This window comes from Mustela nivalis, assembly GCF_964662115.1.
Source record: "Mustela nivalis genome assembly, chromosome: 10".
In the NCBI taxonomy this organism is placed as follows: domain Eukaryota; kingdom Metazoa; phylum Chordata; class Mammalia; order Carnivora; family Mustelidae; genus Mustela; species Mustela nivalis.
The window spans coordinates 12,860,603-12,883,479 of record NC_139029.1 but is presented as its reverse complement, the minus strand read 5'-3'; the positions used below and the strand labels follow the sequence as shown (position 1 = coordinate 12,883,479).

The 22,877-nt window shown below is 48.6% G+C and overlaps 1 protein-coding gene across 2 annotated transcripts; it reads left to right on the top strand.

Moving 5' to 3' along the window:
* The first annotated feature begins 3 nt into the window (after window positions 1–3).
* Window positions 4–20,882, top strand: AKR7A2 (aldo-keto reductase family 7 member A2). Of its 2 annotated transcripts, none has more exons than XM_082684473.1 (7): window positions 4–496; window positions 3,432–3,619; window positions 3,776–3,880; window positions 7,280–7,376; window positions 7,613–7,712; window positions 8,328–8,457; window positions 20,755–20,882. In XM_082684473.1, exons 1-7 carry the CDS (start codon window positions 19–21, stop codon window positions 20,767–20,769), a joined length of 1,113 nt encoding a protein of 370 aa, XP_082540599.1. In that variant the 5' UTR covers window positions 4–18; the 3' UTR covers window positions 20,770–20,882. The 2 variants fall into 2 exon arrangements, with proteins under 2 accessions (XP_082540599.1, XP_082540598.1); XM_082684472.1 differs by lacking the exon at window positions 20,755–20,882 and adding an exon at window positions 9,597–10,969.
* The last annotated feature ends 1,995 nt before the right edge of the window (window positions 20,883–22,877 follow it).

Here is a 22,877-nt window from a genome sequence, read left to right as displayed (position 1 = left end):
AGTCCCTGGGGGCCGTGAATGCGGCGAGAGCGAACCGAGCGTGCGCGGTGGGGCGGCTCGCGGCCAGTCCTTGCTCTCTCCTCGCCTCCCGGCTCCACCCCCGCGGCGGGGTGGGCGGGACTTGAGGCGCCCCAGGGCGCAGGCGCAGACCTCATGCTAAGCGCCTTGTCTCGAGCAGTGGCCGGGGCAGCCGTGCGCTGCACCCGCGGTTCCCCGGCGCCCGAGTTTCGCGCCGCTGCCGCTACCGCCGCCGCCACCATGTCCCGGCCGCTGTCGCCGCCGCGAGCCGCTTCCGGGGCCCCGGTCCGGCCCGCCACGGTGCTGGGCACCATGGAGATGGGGCGCCGCATGGACGTGCCCGCCAGCGCCGCGGCCGTGCGCGCCTTCCTGGAGCGCGGCCACACAGAGCTGGACACGGCCTTCATGTACTGCGACGGCCAGTCCGAGAGCATTCTGGGCGGCCTGGGCCTCGGGCTGGGCGGCGGCGACTGCAGAGGTAACCCCTATCTCCCCCTGCACGGTGCGGCGCCCACCCGACCCCAGCCGTGGCCTGGCCGCCGTCACGACCAACGGTTTCGGCCCCTGCGGGGCGCTGACTGCCCCGCGGACCCCTCCCACCTGCTCCTCAGGCCCCATGCACGTGTCGCCCCGGACAGCCAGACAGATCTTTGTCCTGATCTCCTTTCCCTCCCCTTCTCTTTCCTCTGGGAGTCGCAGTCAGGAACCGCCCCCCGCCCCCTAGTCTTACCGCGAGGCTGGTCTAGTCCTTCGTTTCCTCCCCGCCTTGCTTCTTGGGGCACCTCTCTGCGGCAGCGGTCCCCAGAGCTATGCAGTACCCCCTCCAACCCTGTCAGGTGCCCCCAAATCGCCCCTCTCCCCATGGCTCCCTGAGTACCCTCTTCTCATCCTGGCCTTTCATCAGTCCGTAGACTTTGCTCTGTTCAGCTGGCAGTACCTGGCTCCCAGAGGGACCTGCAACTAGGTCACGAACGAGCTAGGGGATCGGGGTGGTATGGAGTGGGGAGGTTTGTTATGGGCTCTAAGAGGGAGAGTGGGTCCACCCCACCCACAGGGAGCTTAGAGTCTAACGAGGAAGAAGAGGAAACACTTTGGAGGGATTAAGGGATCAGGAAGAGGCATGAGAGAAGGTTCAGAGAACACTGGAGCTGGGCCTTAAAGAACCAACAGTAGTTCGCGGTGAAGAGAATGGGAGACAGCTGCATCAAAGCTGAGGGCAGGGCTATGCAGACCAGGTTTGGAAATGCAGCCTCTGGTATGTGCAGGGACGGCCAGTACCCAGGTGCAGCTTGAGTGGAGGATATCAGTGCAGGACAGGGACTGTCCCTCATTAGCCTGATGCCCTTGGAAATGCCTGGCACGTGGTAGCAATATAGGAAAAGGGGGTTTGGAGCCAACGGCAAGGAAAGAATTCTTGTGATTCTTGAGACTTCTTCCATGCAAAACGATGCTTTTATCAAAGCCTGGGGACAGGCCTGGTGCGCAGAAAGAATACCACTGGGGCTGTGATGGGTGACTGATTATATTCTTTCAAGTTGGGAAGGTGTTTGGGACAGCACAAGCCTCCAGGGTATTTTGGAAACAAGGTTTCCAGGACCTTGAGGGGGCTAGCTATTGCTGGGAAGAGGTCATGGGGCACCTGGGTGGCACAGCTGGTTAAGTCGGTTGGTTCCTTGAGCTCTCATGTTGGACTCTGTGCTCAGTGCGGATTCTGTTTAAGATTCTCTCCTCCCTCAGTTTCTTCCCCCTAAAATAAATCTTAAAAAAAAAAAAAAGGAAAAGTTCATTTATTACCGTTAGTAAAAACTCAGTCACAAGGCCCTTCAGATGTGTATCGGTCAGTCATATGCCTGGAGGATCATTACCGGCATGTCTTGCGGGGGTAGAGATAAAGGAGAAGTTTCTAAAGGAATTTTTATATGTTAAAGTAGGCTTACAGGATCCTGGAGAAAGGAGGGAAGTGGTCAGACTAAGATTACCTCTTGCCTTTAGCAAAGTATTAGCATTGAGGCGACTGAGTTCCTAGAGGCATGTCCCTCTGCCTGTTTCAAGGGCATGTCAGGAAATTTTATTTTTACTTTTGCCTTTTGTCTCCCACATCTGTGGGCCCAGTAAATGTTCACTGTTACTACCATCCTCTGCTTCTTCCTTTCCGCCCCTCCCGGCTCTTGTGCAGAACCCACCTGTGGGTCCTCCTCAGATTTGGAGCTTGGTAGATGTGGAGGAAGCTGTCAGACCCATGCTTTCTAGTGAACCCAGCTGCCCCCTCCTGAATAATGGAGATTTTGTTTCTGACTCGGTTTTTCTCCTCCAGCCCTCTCTGCGGACTGAGCCAAAGTCCGCAGGTTGGACTGGAGGCAAAGTTCACACCCAGAGTGCAGAGGATTTGAGACCTGGGGGAACACGGAGAAAGTGTGCACAAGAAGCCGTGGGACTGGTTCTCTCCCGCATCCCAAGGGGTCATGTGCCTCCCCTCTGACCTGCTGAGTTGCCTTTGCTGCCTGGGAAAAGTGCACAGTCCTGACAAAATGAGCCGCTTGCTTGGCAGAACACGGTTTCCTTCTCATGGGGGCTGTGGGTGGGTCGTGCGCATGCACACGCTTCTCTGAGTCAGAAGGGGCAGGGGAGGGAGCCCAGCTTCTGCTCCTTTGACATTGTACCTGTCTCTCAGGTGGATCTGTGCCCGAGGCGCCCTCGGGGGCTGCGGCATCTTAGCAGAATTCTCACCGTAGCCTCTTGCCTCCCTGTTCCTAGGCCTGCCCCCTCAAGTTCCCTCCTGAACACACACACAGTAAACATAGCTGACTTTGGTTGATGGGATTTGAGAAAAGCGTTTAGCAGTTAGGTCTGCCACCCTTCTCTTGTCCCCTGTCCCCCTGTTCCCAGCCCAGGCCCAGAGTCGACACTCTTAAAACTCCAAATTGCAGAGATGGGCCTCATGTACTGTGTGTGTGCCGTTCTGACTCTGCCCATTTTCCCAGGCTCGGGAATATGCTTCCTACCCTTCCCTGTTGGCGGGGTCTCATTCTTAGAGACTCAGCTCCCAGGTTATCCCCATAGGGTGCCTTCCCTGGTCTTCCCAAGATGGCCACACCCCTGTTCTGGGCTTCTTTAACACTGGGGGCCTTCCTCTGTTGTGCATACCTTACAACTTCACCTTTAGTCTGTGAGCTCCTTGAGTGGAGGGAGCAGGTGTGTCTCCCGGCAAGCCCTGGCTCAGTGACTACTACTAGTGATTGTAACTGCGGTGGACATTGAGAACTTACCTATTTAATGCTCATGATCTCCCTGTGAGAACAGTTCTGTTGCTATACCCCCATTTTACAGATGAGAGAACTGAGGCTCAGAGAACTGAAATAATTTAGACAGGGTCACCTAATACGCCTCCTAACCATTGCACACTCCCCTCAAAGTGAAAATCGCTACCAAGGCCAATCCCTGGGAAGGGAAGTCGCTGAAGCCTGACAGTGTCCGGGCCCAGCTGGAGACGTCCCTGAAACGGCTGCAGTGCCCCCGGGTAGACCTCTTCTACCTACACGCCCCAGACCACGACACCCCCATGGAGGAGACGCTGCGTGCCTGCCACCAGCTGCACCAGGAGGTGAGGCCAGCCCCCGAGCCTCCAGGAGAGTGGAGGCACTAGGGTCATCCCAGAGTAGGGCCGGGGACAGAACCCACTCCCAGGGTCCCCACCCCCGTCTCCCCTTTGCAGTGTCCTGGGCCGCGGTGGGTTCTGACCGAGTTCTCTCCCCTGTAGGGCAAGTTTGTGGAGCTTGGCCTCTCCAACTATGCCTCCTGGGAGGTGGCCGAGATCTGCACCCTCTGCAGGAACAACGGCTGGATCCTGCCCACTGTGTACCAGGTGAGGGCCCGGGCCGCGGGGGCCGTCTGCGGGGCTGCTGCTGATGCGGGGTTCTCCGGGCCCCTCCCACTGCCTCCTGTGCCCTCTCCATGGCAGCCTGTGGATGGCTCCCAGGGGCCGTGGGGATGACGTGCGAGCTCCTCAGCTTGGCCAGCAGGCAGCTGCTGGCTCTGGGCCTGGCTCCCCTTCCTGCCCGCAGGTGCTGCTCAGGCCCTTCCTTCCTGCTCCCTGACTGTGGGCCTGAGCCTGGACCAACCTTCCCCTTCTCCCGGGAAGGGGTGAGTGCTCAGGGCTCACTTAGCGGGCTCGTACCCTGGATGCCTTTCCCGATGCCCCAGAGGAGCCTCCAGTACCCAGACGGATGCAAGGATTTTGAGCCCCTGCTGTGATCACAGAACCCTCCTCTTTCGTGATCGGCTGTCTTCTTTCTGTGCGGGTGTATCTCTGTGACTGAAGTGTAGTGACACAGTGTTATATTAGTTTCAGGTGTGTGACATATTAGTCTGTGCGATGCTCTGCTCCCCACAAGTGTGGCCACCCGTAGGTCAACATGCAGGCTATTAGGCTGCCGATGCCGTCTTCTCTGGTCCCTCTGCTCTACCTTTCATCCCTGCGCCTTACTCCATCTGTAACTGGAAACCTGTACCTCCCACTGCCCGTCCTCCCTTTTGGCCCAACCCCCAACTCCTTCCTCCCGACAACTGGCAGTTTGTTCTCTGTGTATATGGGTCTGTTTCTGCTTTTTTGTTTTTTCATTTGTTCTGTTTTTAGATTCCACGTTTAAGTTAAACCATGCAGTATTTTTCTTTCTTTGGCTTATTTCTCTTAGCATACTCTAGGTCCTTCCCTACCGTAACAAAAGGCAAGATCTCCTCCTTTTTTTTTTTTTTCATTTAAGATTTTATTTATTTATTTGACAGACAGAGATCACAAGTAGGCAGAGAGGCAGGCAGAGAGCGGGGGGAAGGAGGCTTCCCGCCAAGCAGAGAGCCCAATGTGGGGCTCTATCCCAGGACCCCGGGATCATGACCTGAGCCGAAGGCAGAGGCTTTAACCCACTGAGCCACCCAGGTGCCTCCTCCTATTTTTTTTATTTAAGATTTTATTTATTTATTTGACAGAGTGAGAGAGATCATAAGTAGAGAGGCAGGCAGAGAGAGAGGGGGAAGTAGGCTCCCTACTGAACAGGGAGCCCGATGCAGGGCTCGATTCCAGGACCCTAAGATCATGAACTGAGCCGAAGGCAGAGGCTTAACCCCCTGAGCCACCCAGGCGCCCTAACTCCTGGTTTTGACTCAGGTCTGATTTTGGGGTTATGACATTAAGGTCCAAGTTCAGCATGAAGTCTGTTTGAGTTTCTCCCTCTCCCTTTGCCCTTCACCCTCCTGCTCACATATGTGCTCTCTTTCTCTCTAATAAATAGATAAATCTTTTTTTTTTAAGATTTTATTTATTTATTTGTCAGAGAGAGAGAGAGAGCACAAACTGGGAGAAGCAGGCTCCCTGCTGAGCAAGGAACCCCATGTAGGACTTGATCCCAGGACCCTGTGATCATGACCTGAGCCAAAGGCAGCTGCTTAACCAACTGAGCCACCCAGGCGCCCCAATAAATAAATCTTTAAAAAAATAAATAAAAGGATAGCCACATGCAGAAGAATGAAACTAGACCGTTTCTTTACACCACACACAAAAATAGACTCCAAATGGATAAAAGACCCAAATGTGAGATAGGGATCTATCCAAATCCTAGAGGAGAACACAGGCAGCAACCTCTGTGACCTTGGCCACAGCAACTTCTTTGTAGACACTGTCTCCAAAGGCAAGGGAAACAAAGGCAGAAATGAACCATTGGGACTTTGTCAAGATAAAAAGCTTTTGCACAGCAAAGGAAACAGCAAAACCAAAAGGCAACTGACAGAATGGGAGAAGATATTTGCAAATGTCTTAGCAGATAAAGGGCTAGTATCCAAAATCTATAAAGAGCTTATCAAACTCAGCACCCAAAGAACAAATAATCCAATCAAGAAATGGGCAGAAGACAGGAGCAGACATTTCTGCAAAGAAGACATCCAGATGGCCAGCAGACACATGAAAAAGTGTTCCCCATCACTCGCCATCAGAGAAATACAAATCGAAACCACAGTGAGATACCACCTCACACCAGTCAGATTGGCTAAAATTAACAACTCAGGAAATGATAGGTGTAGGTGAGGATGCGGAGAAAGGGGAACCCTCCTACACTGTTGGTGGGAATGCAAGCTGGTGCAGCCACTCTGGAAAACAACATGGAAGTTCCTCAAAAAGTTGAAAATAGGGGTGCCTGGGTGGCTCAGTGGGTTAAGCCTCTGCCTTCGGCTCGGGTCATGATCCCAGGGTCCTGGGATCGAGCCCCAAATCGGGATCTCTGTTCAGCAGGGAACCTACTTCTTCCACTCTCTTTGTCCCTGCCTCCCTCTCTGCCTACTGTGATCTCTGTCTGTCAAATAAATTTAAAAATTTAAAAAAAAAAAAGTTGAAAATAGAGCTACCCTACGACCCAGCAATAGCACTACTGGGTATTTACCCTACAGATACAAATGTAGTGGGGCACCTGGGTGGCTCAGTGGGTTAAAGCCTCTGCCTTCAGCTCAGGTCATGATCCCAGAGTCCTGGGATCGAGGCCTGCATCGGGCTCTCTGCTCAGCGGGGAGCCTGCCTCCCTCTCTCTCTGCCTGCCTCTCTGCCTACTTGTGATCTCTGTCTGTCAAATAAATAAAATCTTTAAAAAAAAAAAAAAAGATACAAATGTAGTGATCCAAAGGGGCACGTGCGCCTGAATGTTTATAGCCACAATCTCCACAATAGCCAAACTACGGGAAGAGCCCAGATGTCCATCAACAGATGAATGGATAAGGAAGATGTGATGTATATACAATGGAATACTATGCAGCCATTGGGGAAAAAAAAAATGGAATCTTGCCATTTGCAACAAAGTGGATGGACTAGAGGATATTTTGCTAAGTGAAATAGATCAGAGAAAGACATTTCGTATCACCTCACTCATGTGGAATTTAAGAAAACAAGGATCATAGGGAAAGATAGGAAAAAATAAAACAGGACAAAATCAGAGATGGAGAACCATGAGAGACTCTTAATCACGGAAATAAACAGGGTTGTGGGGGTCAGGGGGCAGGGTAACTGGGGGATGGACATGAAGGAAGGCTTGTGGTGTCCAGAGCACTGGGTGTTCTAGAAGACTGATGAGTCACTGACCTCTACCTCTGAAATGAGTAATACATTAGAAGTTAATCGAATTTAAATTAAAAAAAAAAAAAAAAGGAATTTAAATTAAAAAAAAAAAAAAGCTGCGGGGGGGGGGGGGGGTTCCTTCCCTTGACACTAGCGACCTCCTACCCACAGGGAATGTACAACGCTACCACCCGGCAGGTGGAAACGGAGCTCTTCCCCTGCCTCAGGCACTTTGGACTGAGGTTCTACGCCTACAACCCTTTGGCTGGTAGGGGCTGCTCGGCGGGGGGGCTCCCCCTGGGGTGGGAGGCCATTCCTGGCCCATCTCTGCCTCTTGCTGACACGGGAGGTGCCCGGCCCAGGGTCTGGGCAGCAGGGAGGGCTTTGAAGAGAGGCTGGGCCGTGGCCTCCATCCTTCCTGGGTTCTCCCCAACACCCCCAGCAGTCCAGAACATCCTCTGGGAGCAGGGTGGGCCCATGGCTCTGATGGTGGTCTCCCCGCAGGGGGCCTGCTGACCGGCAAGTACAAGTATGAGGACAAGGACGGGAAACAGCCCGTGGGCCGCTTCTTCGGGAATAACTGGGCTGAGACCTACAGGAATCGGTGAGCCGGGGATGGGCTACATCAGGATGGGTGGGGTGCAGGGTCCCCTTTATCTGACTTGGAGAAATTCTAGGATGTTTTCCTGGGGCTTCTAAGTCTTCCCTGTTGTCTGGACCCATGTCTCTTGATTCCTGCAGAAATTACCAAACTCTGCTGGGTTTCTTGTTTTCTTGGGAGCTCTGTGAGCAAATGTCGACCCTAGGTCTTATACTGGGTCTTCCAAGGCCAGGCACTTCCTTGAGGACTGCTTACCCCTTGCCAGGAAGGAAAGAGGGAGCCCTGAATCCATGCTTAGGAGGCCTGGGACTGAGGCCTGCCCCCACCCCCCACCCCCCATACTAGTTACCTTTGCTTCACCAGGTAAAGTAAGGGCAGGCAGTTCTGAAGAACTCATGAAGAGACTAAAGATGTCTTTGAGGTGTTTGGTGAGGCCCCTGCAGCTGCCTCCTGTGCCCAGTGGCTCTGCTGCCCCATCAAGCCAGCCCGCTGCTGGAAGAGCACCGGGCCCCCCTCTCCGCGGTGTTGGGTACACACGGCTGCTGTGCTTGGCTTTGTGGCTATACCTAGTGTGACCTCAGGTTATTAACCCTTGTGCCACCCCCTTCACCTGCCCAGCTTCTGGAAGGAGCATCATTTTGAGGCCATCGCCTTGGTGGAGAAGGCCCTACAGGCCGCATATGGCAGCAGCGCCCCCAGCATGACCTCGGCCGCCCTCCGGTGGCTGTACCACCACTCCCTGCTGCAGGTGAGCCGGCTGCCCCTGTGGCAGAGCCAGAATTACCTGTAGGTCATTTCTGAGCTGAGTCATGTGTTCTTTTTTTTTTGCCCCTGCAAGATTTGATTTGGGGGCACCTGGCTGGTTCAGTTAGTGAAGCACGTAAAAAGACTTTATTTAGTTATTTGTCAGAGAGAGAGCATGAGCACGAGCAGGAGGGAGGGGGAAGAGGGAGAAGCAGGCTGAGCAGGGACCCCTCCCCTCCACCCCACGACGCGGGACTAGATCCCAGGATCATGTCCTGAGCTAAAGGCAGACACTTAATTGACTGAGCCACCCAGGTGTCCCGGCATGTGATTCTTGATCTCAGGGTTGTGAGGTCAAGCCCCATGTTGGGCATGGAGCCCGTTTTTTGTTTGTTTGTTTTAAGATTTTATTTTTCAGTAATCACCCCCAGTGTGGGGCTCGAACTCACAACCCTGAGACCGAGAGTCATATGCTGCACCGAAGGAGCCAGTCAGGAGCCCCACCTAAGCAGTTTTTCCCGGTGAGAGAGCTGGGGAGCAGCTGTTCCGCTGTCCTGAGCTATTGTCTGAGCACCAGGCCCCGGATGAGGGCTTCACATACGCGTACTTAGTTACTCTTCTGGCCCTACGAAGTGCCATTCCCTCAGTTTTACAGATGGGAAAATGGGTTCACACCGCTGCGCAGGGGGTAGAAAATATCTCCAACCTCATTATCCTTACGCACTCTTTGGCGGGAGTTGGAGCTCCCTGTCTCTGTTTGGCTAAAACCCTTCTCCTGCATCAGCCTGACGGACAGCGTTTGACGTGCCTAGAGTAGTTTCCCACAAAACGGGGCTCAGTGCCTGGCCTTCCTCTTCCCTATAACCATGCTGAGGATAGAGAAGACCAAGTCACTGAGAGGCGGAATGACTGAGCCCGGGGTACCAGCTGAGTGGCCGAGCTGGGCTCTGAGCCCAGGTCTGTCAGAGGATGAGCGGAGAGACAGCGGGGTTTGAGGTCACATCCTAAAAATCACTGAGCGCGTCAGGCTCCTTATGGAACTCTATTCAGTGTGAATAAACATCCGCGCCCGGGTCCCGGCAGGGGCAGGGTGGGAAGGGCGGGCATGTGGCAGGAGTCACAGCTGGCTGTCTCCCCTTGCAGGGCGCCCACGGGGACGCGGTCATCCTGGGCATGTCCAGCATGGAGCAGCTGGCACAGAACTTGGCTGCGACCGAGGAAGGGCCCCTGGAGCCGGCCGTGGTGCAGGCCTTCGACCGAGCCTGGCACCTGGTCGCCCACGAATGTCCCAACTACTTCCGCTAGGGCCAGTCCCGACTCAAGCTGCCAAAGGTTTCTCTCTTTTCCATCACTTCTTCTATCCTCTATCCTGACCAGTCTGCCTTAAGTTGATTTAACATGGTCTTTTTTTGATTGTCTGACTTGATGCGGTATTTTTCTAGATCCCTCTCCCGGCTCCCAGTTGCCTTCGCTTCCCAGTCTAAAGGCTGGGGCTGTGGTCCGCTTGGGCAGTTCCTGTCTGAATAAAGCAGGCATTTGCCCGGGCTGTGGCCTAGGCCCCAAGGAAACCCCACAAACCTGTCTCCTTTACTTTCTGCCGCCTGTTTTCCTCCTACCTGGGGGCTTCCTGCCATCAGGGCAGAACCATGAGCTGGAGTCTCCGAGGGCCAGGGTAGAGCACACGCTGCCCTCAGGAGGCTCTCTCCCGCCTTCTGTCCTGAGTCCAGCCTGAGCTGTCAACAGCAGGGCTGAGGTGGCCCTCGCTCGGCTCTGCACAGGGGCAGACAAGCAGGCTGTGCACCCTGAAGTGTACTTTTTCTTATTCAGAATCACCTCAGGAAATAGAGGCACTTAGAACTAGAATCCCTGGGGCCAAAACCTCCTAAGCTGCTCCTGGCACCTCCTGAGATGCAGCGTGACATTTTTAACAGACTCTCCATTTCAGCAGCGGCTTTACTCTTGTCCTGGTGAGAGATTCCTGTCTCCCTCTTGTCCATCAGACTCTCAGCCTTTCCCTGGGTCACCTGCTGTTGGAGGTGGAGTGTGGCACGGGCAGCCAGGGTCCCCATTTCCTTTGGCAAACCCCCTACTCCAAACAGGGGCACCCGACACTGGGGAAGAAAAATCCCAGGTCTGATGGTTGCTTCCCAGTGCAGAAAAATCCGTCTAGCCCTGGGTGGGAGGCTGGGGTGTGGGCCAAGCAGCCGAAGTCAGTACTTGGGGCTTGCTTATCTGGAAGTGAGGAAGGGGGCTCAGCTTGGAAATGCCAGACCAAAGCACCAATCAGCAGCACTCTTTTCTTCTAGCAAATGTCCCATTTGCCATCTAGAGGGAGATACCTTGCAGACAAAATTGTATTCTCTACAAAACAGTCACCCTCCCTTGTCCTCATCCACAATAAAATGCCCTCAGCAGGGTGGGATATCGGTACCGTTGTACAATTAGCTCTCCTAAAACCAAATTGCTTAAAATGACAGAATCCCCAAATTTAGATTAAAGATTCAATGCAATCCCTATCAAAAGTCCAACTGGTTTTTTGTTTTATCTTTTTTTTTAAAACAAATTCATAAACAAATCCTAAAATTCATATGGAAATTCAAGGGACACAGAATAGATATAATCTTGAAGAAGAGGACTGAGTTCTCTGATTTTTTATTTCAAAACTTACCAAAAGGGCGCCTGGGTGGCTCAGTGGGTTAAGCCACTGCCTTCGGCTCAGGTCATGATCTCAGGGTCCTGGGATCGAGTCCCACATCGGGCTCTCTGCTCAGCAGGGAGCCTGCTTCCCTCTCTCTTCTCTCTGCCTGCCTCTCCATCTACTTGTGATTTCTCTCTGTCAAATAAATAAATAAAATCTTTAAAGAAAAAAAAAAAACTTACCAAAAGCTACAGTAATAAGAGCAGTGTGGTAGTGGCATGAGGGTAGACATAAAGATCAATGAAATATAACCCAGAGTCCAGAAGTAAGTACATATAGTACTTTCAGTTGATTTTAGAGAAATGTGTCAAGACAATTCAATAGGAAAAGAACAGTTTTCAACAAGCGAAGCTGGGACAACTGGATATCCCCATGCAAGAGAATGAAGTTGATCCCCTTCCTCACACCATCCACACTCACACAAGATGAACTCGAGGATGGTAGACCTAATGTAAAAGCTAAAACTGTAAAGCTCTGAAAATACAGGAGTAATCTTCATGAACTTGGGTTGGACAGTGATTTCTTTGATGACAGCAAAAGCACCAGCAACAGAAGACAAAAAAGAATTAGACATTATCAAATTTTAAAATATGTGTGCTTTAATGGATACCATCAAGAAAGTGAAAAGGCGGGGCGCCTGGGTGGCTCAGTGGTTTAAAGCCTCTGCCTTCGGCTCAGGTCATGATCTCGGGGTCCTGGGATCGAGTCCCACATCGGCTTTCTGCTCAGTAGGGAACCTGCTTCCCCCTCTCTCTATCTGCCTCTCTGCCTACTTGTGATTTCTGTCTGTCAAATAAATAAATAAAATCTTAAAAAAAAAAAAAAAGTGAAAAGGTGGGGGGTGCCTGGGTGGTTCAGTCAGTTAAGCATCTACCTTCAGCTTAGGTCCTGATGCCAGGGTCCTAGGATTGAGTCCCACATTGGGCTCCTTGTTTGGTGGGGAGCTTGCTTCTCCCACTGCTTGTGCTCTCTCTCTCTGACAAATAAATAAAATCTTTTTTAAAAAGTGAAAAAGTGACCTACAGAATGGGGAAAATATTTTGCAAATCACATATCTCATAAGAAACTTCTACCTACAATATATTAATAATAAACTCTTACAACTCAATGGTGAAAGATAGAAAACCCAACTTAAGGGGCACCGGGGTGGCTCAGTGGGTTAAGCCTCTGCCTTCAGCTCAGGGCATGATCTCAGGGTCCTGGGATCAAGCCCTGCATTGGGCTCTCTGCTCAACAGGGAGCCTGCTTCCCCCTCTTTCTACCCACTTGTGATCTCTGTCAAATAAATAAATAATCTCAAGAAAACCCAATTTAAGAAACAGGCAAAGAGTATCTGAATAAACCTTTCTCTGAAGAAAATAGACACAGGGCCAATAAACACATGAAAAGCTGTTCAACATCATTATCCACTAAAGAAAGTAAATCAAAACCACAGTGATACCACTTTACATGCCACCAGGATGGTTAAAGTGAAAAACAGACAGTAACAAGTGTTGACAAGGATGTGGAGAATTTGAAATCTCCCACACTGCTCGTGGGAATGTAAAATGGTGCAGGCACTCTGGAAAGCAGTGTGGCAGTTCCTCAAAAGATAAGACCTAGAGTTACCATATGACCCAGCAATTCCATCCTTAGGTACACACCCAAGAGAAGGGAAAACACACAAAAATTTGTACACAGATGTTCATCGTAGCAATAGCCAAAAAGTGGCAGCAGCCCAATCCATCTGCTGACAAATAGAGAAATAAAACGTGGCCTATCCATACGGTGGAATAGCAATAAGAAAGAATGAAGTAGAGAAGCATCTACCGTCTGGACGAGCTTTGGAAACAATGCTATGTGGGAGAAACCAGTCATAGAAGACCTAGTTGATGCTTTGGTTTACATGAAACGTCTGGAACAGGCAAATCGACTAGAGACAGAAAGTGGATTAGTGGTTGCCAAGGGCTGGAAGGGCACTGGAGGAAATGGAGAGTGGCTGCTAATGGTGGCTAATCTCATGGGGGGTGATGGAAAACTCTACAACTCTGATGATTGTACAACTCCAAATACCCTAAAAACCATTGACTTGGATGCTTCATGTAATGTGCGAATTATGTCTCAGTGGGGAATGCTCATCTGCTCCCCATTGTCTGAGAAGGGACCTTAAAGCCAGAGATGGCATCACCTGAAGTCCAATGCACCCACACGTCTGGCGTTGAAGGTGATCTCCAGTGGGAATGCCAGCTGCTGTGGTCAAGCGTAGACTCATGTGTGATGCCTCTACGTAGCCTGGACTTCCTCAAAGTGTGGAGCTAGCTTCTGAGGGCAAGCATCCCAAGAAAACCAGGTGGAAGCCATAACGCTCGATATGTCCCATCTTTGGAAAATCCACAGCAGCATTCTTGGCTCATGGGGTGAGCATCAACGTTATGTTGTAAAGGAGGATGTGAGAGAACAAACGGTCATCTTTGGAAGACAACCTCTGTCACGGGGAGCAATAGTCCTGAGTGGTCAAGTCAAGAAGATGTGCCTTTGGACTGGCCAGGAGACCTTCAGTCCCGAGTAGCCCTGTTTGGGATGCGTCCTCTAGGTCATGTTCCATCTGTTAGAACTCTGAGGTAGTGGATCTCACACAGGTTTCATGGTTACTGGAATTCAGCCATTTCGTATCTAATGAGCTTTTTTAAAAGACAGAGGAAGAGAATTCTGGAAAACAGCACAAACTTAACTTCAGAGTGCCTGGGTGGCTCAGTGTGTTAAGTCTCTGCCTTCAGCTCAGGTCATGATGTCAGGGTCCTGGGATCGAGTCCCACATCCGGCTCTCTGCTCAGCAGGGAGCCTGCTTCCCACTCTTTCTGCCTGCCTTCACCTACTTGTGATCTCTCTCTGTCAAATAAGTAAAATCTTTTTTAAAAAAAAAACTTCAAACTAAGGAAACTGGTCTGTGGTGTATGAAAGACTGGAGAATGACGTGGAACAGATTTTGTGTACTCGAATTAACATGGCAGAAAGGCATCTACTGAAGCTAGAGGCTGGTCGGGGGGCATCTGTGCTGACATACTTGCTCACGTCCCATTCTGGTCTGCTTGTCAGCATCACCAGTGTCGAATGTGGGGGTGAACATTATCAGTGGCTCAAATTTGCATTCTGAATACCTTTCAGAAACCATGAGGAAGGGGGGAATGTGAGGCTCCATACTACATATGATAAAGTACATTCGTATTCCATCGATTTTTAATTTAACAGGACAATTTTTTTTAAAAGATTTTATTTTTCATGTATTTGAGAGAGAGGGAGCATGAACAGGAAGAGGGACAGAGGGACAAACAGACTCCCTGCTGAATGAGGAGCCCTATGTGGGGCTCCATCCCAGGGCCCTGGGATCATGACCTGAGCCAAGGAAGATGCTTAACCAACTGAACCACCCAGGTGCCCCAGGGCTATTTTTAACGTGACACCATGGTGCATTAGAATTTGTGTGTGCTCATTGCAAAAACACTTCCATCTTTGATGCTGAACTTAGTAATTGAATTTAACATAGCCTTTACAGGGCACTTGGGTAGCTCAGTCAAACGTCCAACTCTTGGGGCGCCTGGGTGGCTCAGTGGGTTAAGTGTCTGCCTTCGACTCAAGTCATGATGCCAGAGGCTGGGATGGAGTCTGACATCGGGCTCCTTGCTCAGCAGAGAGCTTGCTTCTCCCTCTCCTTCTGCCTGATGCTCCTGCAGCTTGTTCTCTCTGTCAAATAAGTAAATAAAATATTTTATAACTAACTAACTAAATAAATAAATAAATGTCTGATTCATGATCTCTGCTCAGATCTTGATCTCAGGGTTGTGAGCTCAAGTCCCACGTTGGGCGTGGAGCCTACTTAATTAATTAATTAATTAAATTCACAAGAGTTCCACATGTTTTATCTTTGACAAGATGAACTTCCAAGAGGGGCACCAGGGTGGCTCAGTCAGTTAAGCTCAGGTCATCATCCCAGGGTCCTGGGATCAAGGTCTTCATCAGGCTCCCTGCTCAGAGGGAGCCTGTTTCTCCCTCTCTCTCTGCCTGCTGCTTCCCCTGCTTGTGCACTTTCTCAAATCAATAAGATAAAATAAAACAAAAAGATGAACTTCCAAGAGCATTACTTTGATTGCGTGAAGTGGACGGAAGAAAAGTTGAATGATTATTGGAATTAACTGATTTTCTATTCGAAGTGTCTGGCACTGATAGAAAACTGGCATTAGTTTCTATTTGTGAAGTGTTTCTGTTATTGATACCAACACACCAACAGCTACTGCTTGACTCCTGACATGCCTAAGGAAACTTGGAATGACAACTGAGCACATGTAATTGAGAAGGACAGTTATTTAATCTAGATCAAAAGTTCTGTGTCGGGGCACCTGGGTGGCTCAGTGGGTTAAGCCTCTGCCTTCAGCCCAGGTCATGATCTCAGGGTCCTGGGATCGAGCCCCGAATCGGGCTCTCTGCTCGGCGGGAAGCCTGCTCCCCCCCACCCCGCCTACTTGTGACCTCTCTCTCTCTGACATATAAATAAATATAATCTTTTTAAAAAAATTTAAAAAGTGAAGTCTCATAGTGCTAAGAAAATGGACCTTTTGGGGTCACCCAGGTGGTTCAGTCAGGTAAGTGTCCAACTCTTGGTTTCAGCTTTGGTCATGGTCTCATGAGTCCTGAGATTGGGCCCATGTTTGGTGGGGAATCTACTTGAAGATTCTCTCCTTCTGCCCCTCCTGTCATTTGTGTTCTCTCTCTGTCCCTCTCTCTCTCTCATAAATAAATAAATCTTAAAAAAAAAAAATCAGCTGACCTTTGCCCAAGGTCAGTCATCATCTCCAGACAATGGCGATCATTTCAAGACGCTCATGCCGACTGTCTTAGTCTCTCCTGGCTGCTGTAACAAAACACCACGGACTGGGGGGCTTAAAACAACAAATATTTGTTTCTCACAGTTTTTGGAGGCTGAAGTATCCAGTGTATCCGGTGTATTCAGTGTCTGTGAGCACTCTCTTCGTGTTGTAGAGGCAGCTGCCTGTTTGCTGTCTACCCTCACCCGGTGGAGAGAGAGCGCTAGTCTCCTGTACTTCTTATTAGGACATTAGTTCACATCAGGGGGCTCGACCCTCGTTGCTTTGATGAGGGAACAGAAGGCTGGCTGAGGACAATGCACAGACTAAGACTTGCAACCACCACTCCCCCCAACCCCACAGGAGGGATGCGTGTGACATTCTTCCAAGAATCTCCCAACTGTCTTTTATTTATTTATTTATTTATTTGAGAGAGAGAGAGAGTAAGAGAGCACAAGCAGGGGGAAGGAAAGAGGGAGAAACAGACTCTCCACTGAGTAGGGAGCCCGACACAGGGCTCGATCCCAGGACCCTGGGATCATGAGCCAAGCTGAAGGCAGACACTTAACTGACTAAACCACCCAGGTGCTCCAAAGCTCCCAACTCCCTTAGCATTATGGCTTTCCTGGAGGGGAAACCAACCTTGACTTGACAATGGCAAGGCCTCCAGTATCTTGTAGATCCTCCCTAGCCTATGAGAATTCTTTTGAAAACTTCCCTTTTCCCTTACCTTCCCCAACCCCATAGTATATAGTCAGCCACCCCTCACAACTCTGGGACAACAGCTCTTTCTGCCCCCCCGGGTCCTGTCCCCATGCTTTAATAAAACCACCATTTTGCACCAAAGACGTCTCAAGAATTCTTTCTTGGTCATCAGTTCTGGACCTCACTGCACCGAACCTCACCTATATTCCAAAACCACACGACATGGTGCCCAAATGTGGGGCTTTGAGTCTTTTCATCTGGACTCTGACCTTCAATGCAAACTTAGTGGGTACTTTCTCTCCTCATCCTTTATTCTCATTTCGGGAGCTCTTCAAGGAGTATGGTCTTATTGGGACACTTTCATGCCGACTGCTCAGGCCACAACCCTCTAGCCTGTGGCTACTCTGCGGGGAGGAGAAAGCCTGCCTTTCGGCTGGAAGTTAGTACCCTGGCTGGCATGTAAACTCGAATGAAACTCGAGTTTCATTCAGAAATGAAATTTCTGAATTTCATTTCAGCATGAGCATTTCAGATGCTCATTCAGAGCATTCAGAAACTCGATGCTCTCTCTTTATACTCCTGTCCTTATACAGAGTCATCAGCCTTGGGCACAGGACAGCCAACTAAATCACCAGGATGGTTCCAATCTTAAGACAACATGTGAGGTTTCCTCCTGATTAATCTAATATCAACCCTTTACATCCCTGGTCTAGCCACTTCTGGCTGCAGGACCTCCACTGGGAGCTGGCAAAAACCAGGACCCAAATGAATTAAATAAAGCCCAGCTGGGAACCATTTTCTAGGGAAGTTGGCTGTAAGGACCACGTGTGTTGGAATGTTGCTTAGAACCATGGTGGATTTCTATCTTTACTGCTTTCCATCACCGTTCTCTAGTAACTAGTTGAATTACAAAATTGGGTAATTTCCCTTGTAAAACTCTCCTAATGTTCTCCATGAGTTAAAAATGGTAGGGGGTAACCTGGTTTCCAGGGCATAAGACAGCATGGCACGTGTTTCAGTCCCTTCATCAGGCACCCATCTGTAGCCTAGGATGCGATGGGGAAACGGAGGGCCACCAGCATCCCTCCTCTGGGGACTTTTATGGCAGGAATGTCTTTGTGGTGAGGCAGGATGGTGATCAATAGCGATTTTTTTTTTTTAAGATTTTTTTATTTGTCAGAGAGAGCGAGTGAACACAGGCAGACAGAGAGGCAGGCAGAGGCAGAGGAAGAAGCAGACTCCCTGCTGAGCAAGGAGCCTGATGTGGGACTCGATCCCAGGATGCTGGGATCATGACCTGAGCTGAAGGCAGCTGCTTAACCAACTGAGCCACCCAGGCGTCCCAATAGTGATTTTTTTGTTTGAGGGACACCTCTGGTCGCTTTTGACACACAGAAACACTGACAAAGGCTGCATGGGACCCCATCCCAGAGTCAGGGGATTTTGGTAATGGACCTTCTTTACTTTTCTGGGAACGTGGCCTCTGTAGGCTTCTTCACTCCCCAGGGACTTTGGATGCTTTTTAACCCAGTGGAAACAATTCAGTTTGCAAAACATAGGAAAGGACTGATCTCCTGTAACACTGCCGGCCTCAGTGGGATCTGTCAGATCTCTCTGCGGGAAACAGGGCAAATAGAAGCAGGCTTTCGGGGCTCTAAATCAGGACCCAGACCTAAGGGCCTCTTGCAGAACATGTTTGGCTCGTAAAACTACCTCCTGACATACAGATGCTTATTCTCTAAAAAGGCCTCCTCCAAGGAAACCCAGGTTGCTGGAGGAAACAGGCCCTCCCAGACAAAGGGGACTCTTGACTCTCTCTGACTGTTCTTCCTAATAGATGCAGGAGAAACCCTCACTCATTGCTCAGGCTAATGGCTATTGTAAGGGCCAATTTAGCCAGAGTGGCCCCACCTTGGTTGAACAGCCATTTTGTTGTTTATGCAGTAAAACTTAAATTGATGCTGCCCGGCCCTCCCGGGGAACTTACTTAAAAGCAAGTCCGGGAAACCGGTCCCAGGTGACCAAGCCCAAACACAAGGGTGGGTCAGATCAGGTGGAAATAACAGCCCAAATACAGGGATGAGTTGGGTCAGGTGGAGACATCCAATCAGTAGAGCGCACATACTGTCTCCCTAGCTACCAAGGAGTGTGGGCCCTGCCTTTTGGGCGCCAATTCTGACCAAGGTGATAGGCTAGTTCAAATGTCTACTATAGGGTAAATTGTAATTCAATTGGTCATTTATGTGTGACCTAGCATGACTGTGCAGCTTTCTTTGTGTGTTACAATCTCATTGTAAAATTTGTAGTGATGTCTCTTCTTCTTTTTTTTTTTTTAAGATTTTATTTATTTATTTGACAGACAGAGTAGGCAGAGAGGCAGGCAGAGAGAGGGAGAAGCAGGCTCCCCACTGAACAGAGAGCCCAACTCGGGGCTCGATCCCAGAATCCCAGGATCATGACCTAAGCCTAAGGCAAAGGCTTTAACCCACTGAGCCACCCAGGTGCCCCAACGTCTCTTCTTCTGTTTCTGATGAAGGTAATATGTATCTTTCATTCCTGATCAGTCTAGCTAGAAGTTTACTAATTTTATTAATCTTGTCAAAGAACTTTCTTCAGGTTTTGTTTTTGTTTTTGTTTTTTGATTTTGTTTCACATGCCATTTATTTTGGCTTTTAGCTATATTATTTCTGTCCTAACTTTAGGTTTAATTGGCTCTTGTTTCTCTGGTTTCTTTTCTTTTTCTTTTTTTTTTTTTTTAAGATTTTTTATTTATTTATTTGACAGAGAAAGATGACAAGCAGGCAGAGAGGCAGGCAGAGAGAGGGGAGGAAGCAGGCTCCCTGCTGAGCAGAGAGCCCGACGCGGGGCTCAATCCCAGGACCCTGGGATCATGACCCGAGCCGAAGGCAGTAGCTTAACTCACTGAGCCACCCAGGCACCCCATTTTTTCTTTTTCTTTTTTTAAAGATTTTATTTATTTATTTGACAGAGACAGTGAGAGAGCACAAACAGAGATAGTAGGAGAGGGAGAGGGAGAATTAGACTCCCCAATGAGCAAGGATTCTCAATGTGGGCTCGATTCCAGTGCCCCAAGATCATGACCCGAGCTGAAGGCAGATGCTTAACCATCTGAGCCACCCAGGTGCCCTCTTAAAGTGGAAGCTTAGATCATTGATTTGAGAAATTTCTTCTTTTATAATATGTCCTTATGTTACTATAAATTTCCCTCTTAGTTTTACTTTATATCTCAGAAAATTTGATACGTCATATTTCTACTTTCATTTGGTTCAAAATATATTCTAATTGCCCTGGCGATTACTTTGTTGGTCCATGGATTGTTTAGAAGTGGTATTTAAGTGCTAAAGACTTAGAGATTTTTGCCCCAGAAACAAATCATTCTGTTATTGACTTCTAGTTTACTTTCATTATAGTCAGAGAGATACTTTTATGGCTTGAATCCTTTTATTAAGACTTGTTTTATGAACCTCAAAAGGGCATATCTTGGTGAATGAGGACTTGAAGAGAATAAATATTCTCTTTTTGGGTTCACTATTAATTATTTTAAGTCAGTTAATAGTGTTGTTCAAGTCCTTTATGTCTTTACTGAATTTCTTTTTTATCTTTTAAAGATTTTATTTATTTATTTGACAGACAGAGATCAGAAGTAGGCAGAGAGGCAGGCGGAGAGAAGGGGGGAAGCAGGCTCCCTGCCAAGCAGAGATCCTGATGTGGGGCTGGATCCCAGGACCTTGAGATCATGACCTGAGCTGAAGGCAGAGACTTAACCCACTGACCCAGCCAGGCGCCCCTCTTTCCTGAATTTCTGTCAATGATGATTAATTACTGTTCACAGTTACTGAGAGGAGTATGGAAATCTCCAACTGTAAATTGCATATTTATCTATTTCTTCTTTAATTATAACAATTCGTTTCATGTATTTTGATGTTCTAATATTAAATGCATACACACTTAGGATTGTTATGTCCCTTTGATTAACTGACTTCTTTGCTCTTATTTATTTTATTTTTTTAAAAAGATTATTATTTGTTTAATTTGTCAGAAAGAGAGAGACTGAGAGAGAACACAAGTAAGGGGAGGGAGAAGCAGGCTCCCCACTGAGCAAGGACCCCTGGGATCATGACCTGAGCTGAAGGCAGAGGCTTTAACCCACTGAGCCACCCAGGCGCCCCAAGGTATGTCTTTTTCCATCCTTTTACTTTTAACCTATTTTTATTTGTATATTTCAGTCAGTTTTTCATTACTTCCTATATAGTTGGGTTTTGCTTTTTGAGCCAATCTGACGATCTCTGGCTTATTTCATGGCAACATTTATATCATTTGTATTTAATGTAATTATTGATGTGATTGGGCTTAAACCTACCTTGCTATTTGTTTTCTGTTTGTTTCATCTGTTCTTTTTCCTTTTCTTTATATTTATTGGCCTTCTTTTGGCTTAATTCAGTATGTTTTTATGATTTGGGTTTACCTCTACTATTGCCCTCTTAGCCACTCCTCTTCGTTTTATTGTTTCAGTGGTGTTCTAAGGTTTATGATTTACATTTTTAACTTATCACAATCTGCCTTCTAATCATAGTACACCAGGTCACTTGTACTTAAAACAGTATACTGCCTTTCATTCCATTTCCTGTGTGCTATTGTTTTCTTTTTTTTTTTTTTTAAGATTTTATTTATTTGTCACAGAGAAAGAGAGAGTGTGAGTGCACAATCAGGTGAAGCAGAGGGCAGGGCTGAGCAAGGAGCCCGATGTAGGACTTGATCCCAGGGTCAAGGATCCCAGGATCCCATGACCTGAGCCAAAGGGAGATGCTCCTACTAAGCCACCCAGGTGCCCAGTGTGCTATTGTTTTCATGTATTTTACTTCTAACTTTGTAGTAAACTTCTTCCTTTGCATTATAAATAATACATTGTTATTTTTTCTTTGAACAGTATCTTTTTTTATATTCCTACTAATATATAATTTATATGCTAGTTCACCCTTTTAAGGGTACAGTTCTTTCTTCTTTTTAAAGTTTTATTTATTTATTTATTTATTTAAGTAATCTCTACCCCCAATGTGAGATTTAAACTCAGGACCCTGATCAACAGTCACATGCTCTCCAGACTGAGGCAACCAGGTGGCCCAAGGATACAATTCTGAAAGTTTTGACAAAGGCATACAGTTATGTAAGCACCAGCACAATTAAGATGTAGGACAGCTCCCTCACTCCCCCAGACTCTAAGTGGTCCTTCTGTCCTCCTACCAGCAGCCCCTGGTAACAACTGCTTAGATTTCCGTCTCTCTAGTACTGTCTTTGCAGGAATGTCCGGCAATGTCTACACTGCAGGAATGTAGAATCCTACAGTATGCAGCTCGGCAGATGAGATTCATCCTTGTGACTCCGCTGATCTCTTCATTCCACTGTATGAATATAGCACAGTATCCATTCTGCCATTGAGGGACATTTCGGGTGTTTTCAATTTTTGTCTATTACAAATAAAGCTTCTAAAGAACAGGTTTTGCTGTGAACATAGGTTTTTGCTGAGACCTATAGTAAACTTATGTGTTTTTTTTTTAATTTATTTATTTGATAGAGATCACAAGTAGGCAGAGAGGCAGGCAGAGAGGAAGGGAAGCAGGCTCCCTGCTGAGCAGAGAGCCCAATGCAGGGCTCCATCCCAGGACCCTGGGATCATGACCTGAGTCGCAGGCAGAGGCTTTAACCCACTGAGACACCCAGGCGCCCCTAAACTTATGTTTTCGTTTTTGTTTTTAAGATTTTATTTATTTATTTGACAGAGATCACAAGTAGGCAGCGAGGCAGGCAGAGAGAGAGGTGGGGGAAGCAGGCTCCCCGCTGAGCAGAGAGCCCGATGCGGGGCTCCATCCCAGGACCCTGGGATCATGACCTGAGTCGAAGGCAGAGGCTTAACCCACTGAACCACTCTGGCGCCCTGGTAAATTTACGTTTAACTTTATAAAAACGCAATGATCTTTTTAAAAGGTCAAAGATGGGGGCCCCTCCCTGGCTCAGTCGCAAGAGCGTGTGACTCCGGATGTCTGAGTTGTGAATTCAGCCCCACCTTCGGTGTAGAAATTACTTAAATAAATAGACTAAAAACAATGGTTGAAAATGAAAGTGTTTTATATTTCTCCACCTTGACCACCCCAGCGCTTCCCTTTT

What these genes read in the sequence shown, in the direction of transcription:
- AKR7A2 (XM_082684472.1), top strand. Translation starts at nt 19, where the DNA reads ATGCGGCGAGAGCGAACCGAGCGTGCGCGGTGGGGCGGCTCGCGGCCA. An exon ending in GGGCGGCGGCGACTGCAGAG is followed by an intron (nt 497 to 3,431) that starts GTAACCCCTATC and finishes CTCCCCTCAAAG; the next exon opens with TGAAAATCGCTACCAAGGCC. An exon ending in GCTGAGACCTACAGGAATCG is followed by an intron (nt 7,713 to 8,327) that starts GTGAGCCGGGGA and finishes TCACCTGCCCAG; the next exon opens with CTTCTGGAAGGAGCATCATT.